The sequence below is a fragment of the Dromiciops gliroides genome, chromosome 4 (assembly GCF_019393635.1).
Source record: "Dromiciops gliroides isolate mDroGli1 chromosome 4, mDroGli1.pri, whole genome shotgun sequence".
In the NCBI taxonomy this organism is placed as follows: Eukaryota; Metazoa; Chordata; class Mammalia; order Microbiotheria; family Microbiotheriidae; genus Dromiciops; species Dromiciops gliroides.
Genome location: NC_057864.1, coordinates 187266761 through 187271058, shown reverse-complemented (window position 1 = coordinate 187271058; position 4298 = coordinate 187266761). Strand labels below are relative to the sequence as shown.

The following is a 4298-nucleotide window of genomic DNA, read 5'->3' as shown; positions in this document are numbered from 1 at the left end:
CTGGGTTGCTGTGAGGTTGAAATAAGTAAATAAAACAGAAGGAATCTCACAGGACATCTAGCCTAACTCTCTCTAGTTTTATAGATGAGGAAACTGAGAGCCAGAGTTGAAGTGCTCACATTCAGAGCTGGGATTTAAGCCTGCCTACAACAGATCCTGTGCCCTCATCTATTGTGCTCCTGTACTCTTTGCCATAAGAAGGCAGCAAAATGGTGCCTCCTGTTTGGGTAGGGCCATGTCCAGCCAGGTGGCACAGCGGATAGAGTGCCCAGCCTGGAGTCAGGAAGACCTAAGTTCAAATCTGACCTCAGATACTTACTAGCTGTGTGACCGTGGGCAAGTCATTTAACGTTATTTGCATTGGTTTCTGCATCTGTAAAATGAGCTGGAGAAGGAAATGGCAAACCATTTCAGTATCTCTCCCAAGAAACCCCCCAAAAGGGGTCATGAAAAGTCAGACATGACTGAAAACAACACAACAAAACCTCCACCCATCCTCCCTCTCTCCCCCACCAGGGCCCCCAAAGCACTGAGGCTTAGCCACGTGAGTTTAGAGAAACATGGTGTTTAATGTTAAAGCTCAGCACACTCCAGCAAGGGGCCCAGGGCTGGAGTCAAAGCAGCGGGACGGAGGCAGGTGACCCTCCACAGAGCCTCACATGGCAAAGAGGATGAGGAAGGCTACCATCAAACAGAAGAGCCCCATAGCTTCAGACAGGGCAAAGCCCAGGATGGCGTAGGAGAAGAGCTGCTGCTTGAGGGATGGGTTCCTGCAAAGGACAGAGAAAGAGAGAACAGATGCCACCCATGTATGAAACTAGGGCTGTGTGCTAGGGGAATGTGGATTCCTGTCAGGTGTGGAAGGGATAGGCGCTTCCTGAGGGGAAGAGTCATTTCCCTTTTATCAAAGCAAATGGATATTAACTCAACGAGGCTGGAGAACACAGGATGCTGTATAGCATGGGTTAAATATTCTCCAACAAATTCTCAATAAAAAATAATTAGGAAAACTGGGAGTTAACAGGGAGACTACCCTACTTATGACATAGATATTAAGGACAAAGACTTTTGGTGCCACCCCTACTCTACTCTACCCACCTGGCATAGCCGATGATTAAACTGCCAAACACTGTCCCGATTCCTGCCCCTGAGCCAGCCACCCCAACTGTGGCAGCCCCAGCACCAATGAACTTGGCAGCTGTGTCGATGTCCCGGGAAATAGCACTGGTCTGGAACTCCCGACGGGCCAGCTGGAGAGGGGTACTGCTAGAAGTGGGCTGGAGAGAGAGAGAACCAATACGTTGATGAGACATAGGGCTCAGCAGGAGACTCCCCCCAACCCAAGCCTCTGTGGGCAGTTTGTTCTAAGTACAGTGATAAAAGCCACACTAGGTCAGCTGAAGAACCTGGAGCTACAAAGGTAGAATGGAGCTCAAGTGATGCTTTCCCCACTGGACTTGTTATCCCCCTCAAACCCAGAAATAGCAATTCAACAAATTGTTTCCAGTTCTAGAGGAAAAACAACCCTTGATTACCTGTTCAAAACGGATCTCTGACCTATTCAGGATAGATGCAGATACAGGCCTGATCAGACTCCTGGTACAACAGCGGATCTGCAAAGTCCAATAAAGACATATGGTTAAAAAAAAAAAAAGTCAGACCAATCAACTTGCCAGTCACTGAGCCCTTAAGTCAAGGTTAAGTTTTTCATGTATATACAATTCACAGAATGTCAATAAGGTCAACTAGCTCGTCCCCTTGTCCACTAGCTAATATTGTATCTTGACCTTGGTGTGTTCATCAATAATGCCCTTTGATACTCAGATTAATGAGCACAGCATTGTCTGGTGTTACAGGGGAAAAAGGAGTCCCTATGAGTGTCCAGTCAGTTACAGAAGACATCAATGCTCAGGTCATCTCAAAGGTCTCAACAATGGAGGAACCCAATCCTGCTAAAACTCAGTGCCCCACCTCCAAGACAGAGGAGAATCATCCATCTGGGAGGCTCCTCACCCAGGTGAGGATTCAAACAGGAATCTAAGGAAAGTGACCTCTACTTCATGGTCTCCTTCCCTCCATTCACTGGGGAGGGTCTCCAAGCCCCTGAAAAGAATACCAAGTCACTGACCTTCTGAACACAGCCAAGGCCACAGAGAAATCCACTTTAAACCACGTGCTGTTTTAAATGATCCAAGCTACTCCTTGCCTCTATTTGCCCAAATAATCAAGGATTGGCTTTTCTAGACTCCACCTGTACTTTCTGGGCATCTCATACAGATGGCTAGTATCCAGTCTCTTTAATTCATCAATTTAACATGGAAGGCACTGCCACCTTGCTAGTACAAAGCTTCCAAGAGACGATGCTTACCAGGGCCGGAGAAATGAGGAGAGTCCCGGTGGTCTGCATTCTGCTCTATTTACTAATGGGGAGAAAAGGAAAAAACCAACAAAACTTAAAAATACTGGTCTTCAATACACCGACTCCAGTAGCAGGCTCCCCTTCTTCCCTTCACCCGAGTCCCCTGTACTTCCTCTCAAAGTAGGAAGCCTATCACTGCTCTCCATCCTGTGCCCTTTCGCCCTTCCTCAGCCACACCAAAGGATAAGGACGGAATTAGAGGTCAGTGGAGCAGACCCGGCATCCCTCTTCCTCACCTAGGGCACTTGTAATGAGAAGGTCACAGAGAGGTAGCTGAGGGTAGCAAGGAAACAACACCTCCCACCCCTCCACTCCTCCCACCACGGAGACCTGAGACAGAGACTGGGAGTTCCCAGGCAGCCCGTGCTGTTCACAGGAGCGAAAGCTTCATGAGCCCATCTAATGGAAGCCCCTCACTTTAACGAGGGGGAAAAGTGAGGCCCAGAGGAGTGACACGACTTGTCCGAGAGCTGAAGTAAGACTAAAATAAAATTTAAGTCTTGGGATCTAGAGCTGGCCGGAGGGGACCGTAGAGGTCACCCAGTCTAATCCAACCTGCTCATTCTAGAGAAGACCAGAGAGGTTGTGTCAAGCCCAAGGTCACACAGCAGTTAACGAGCATATGTGGGACTCGGTCCTCTGGTTTCTAAATCTAGGGCTTCTAGGCTCAACACCACACTGCCCGGGGGAGAGACACTACCCCGTGGCAGAAGCAGCGTGAGCCTCCGCTATGCCAGACGCCTGCTCGCATCTCCTCACTCCACCTGGGGTAGTGAATCCCGCATTTGCCCGCCCTGGGCCGGGAGGCCCATTGCACCCAGTGCCCCACGGTCCCCGCTCTATGCCCCGGAATTCCCGTAGGAGGCATGACTGGGGCATGGCCGGCTACCAACTGTAGCCCGCACACTGCTTCTCCAGCCCTGGTCACCTGCGCCCCGCGCTCCTTCCTGCTGCCCAGTTCCCCAAGGCCCGGCCCGCTGCAGCCGCCGCTAGCTCCGCTCAAGGTGACTCACCTCCCGGTTTCAGAGCTTCTCGGCCCCGGAGCCCCGCTCCCCCGCCCACGTGTCCCGCGATTCCTCCGTTCTCATTGGCTGCCGCCCCAGACCACCCCCTCTCCACTAGGATCCGTCAACCGACACGGCGCGTCCATTGGCTCCCCGCCGGGCGTCTTCTTCGTTGTTTATTGGCTCCTTCCAGCAAGTCCCGCCTCTCTGCGGCTCAGGGCGGGGGCCTTCCTCTAGCACTCGGCTTCTGATTGGTGGTGTCTACGAAATGCTTCGACCATAGAGTCCGAAGGACCCGGAGCTTCCATAATCTTCTGCACAAAATGGCCGCCAAGGTGGGAGCCGAGAAAAAGACGTGAGAAGGCCGTTGCGTAGGGACGTCTCTTGTCCTTGGAAAGGAGCCTTCCCGTCAGGCCGCGTGGGCGTGTTGCATCCTGGGATCCGTAGTCGTTTTATGGCCTCAAAGCAGGCTGGGAACTGTGGTTCTTTGCTGCGAACAGCTTCCGGAGCCTTCTCCAAAGCTTGGCGGAGAAGGTGTTGGTTCTGTCGCGTAGTGTGGCAAAAAGGCTTCCACCTTTAAAGTCAAAAAGTGCTGGGGTCAGGTTTTGCCTTCCGTGCTACTGTGTGAACCAGAAAAGCATTTGCTCTCTTCTTTTAAATGGAACCTTTTTTGATCGCACATCTCTATAAGCATTTTAACTCGCACCTTCAATATATGTATATTTACTTAATGCACAAATTTAGAGACATCTCCCTCCCAATTTTCTTACGGACTCTTTGTGCTCGACCTGTGGTAGAGCCTTAGGAGCTCATCTTGATTTGATCAGCCACAGCCACACAGCATCGGGATGCCATTTTGGTCTTCTTCCAGCAGG

General features: G+C 51.0%; 1 protein-coding gene across 2 annotated transcripts; it reads right to left on the bottom strand.

Annotated features, from left to right (window-relative positions):
- Positions 1-549: 549 nt before the first annotated feature.
- On the bottom strand, positions 550-3532 carry ATP5MC1 (ATP synthase membrane subunit c locus 1). Of its 2 annotated transcripts, none has more exons than XM_043964297.1 (5): positions 3433-3532; positions 2369-2420; positions 1536-1613; positions 1099-1277; positions 550-770 (listed from the first exon to the last, which is right to left on the bottom strand). In XM_043964297.1, the coding sequence occupies exons 2-5, from the start codon at positions 2405-2407 to the stop codon at positions 656-658; spliced, it is 411 nt and encodes a 136-aa protein (XP_043820232.1). In that variant the 5' UTR covers positions 2408-2420; positions 3433-3532; the 3' UTR covers positions 550-655. The 2 variants fall into 2 exon arrangements, with proteins under 2 accessions (XP_043820232.1, XP_043820231.1); XM_043964296.1 differs by having other exon boundaries at positions 3348-3470.
- Positions 3533-4298: the final 766 nt, after the last annotated feature.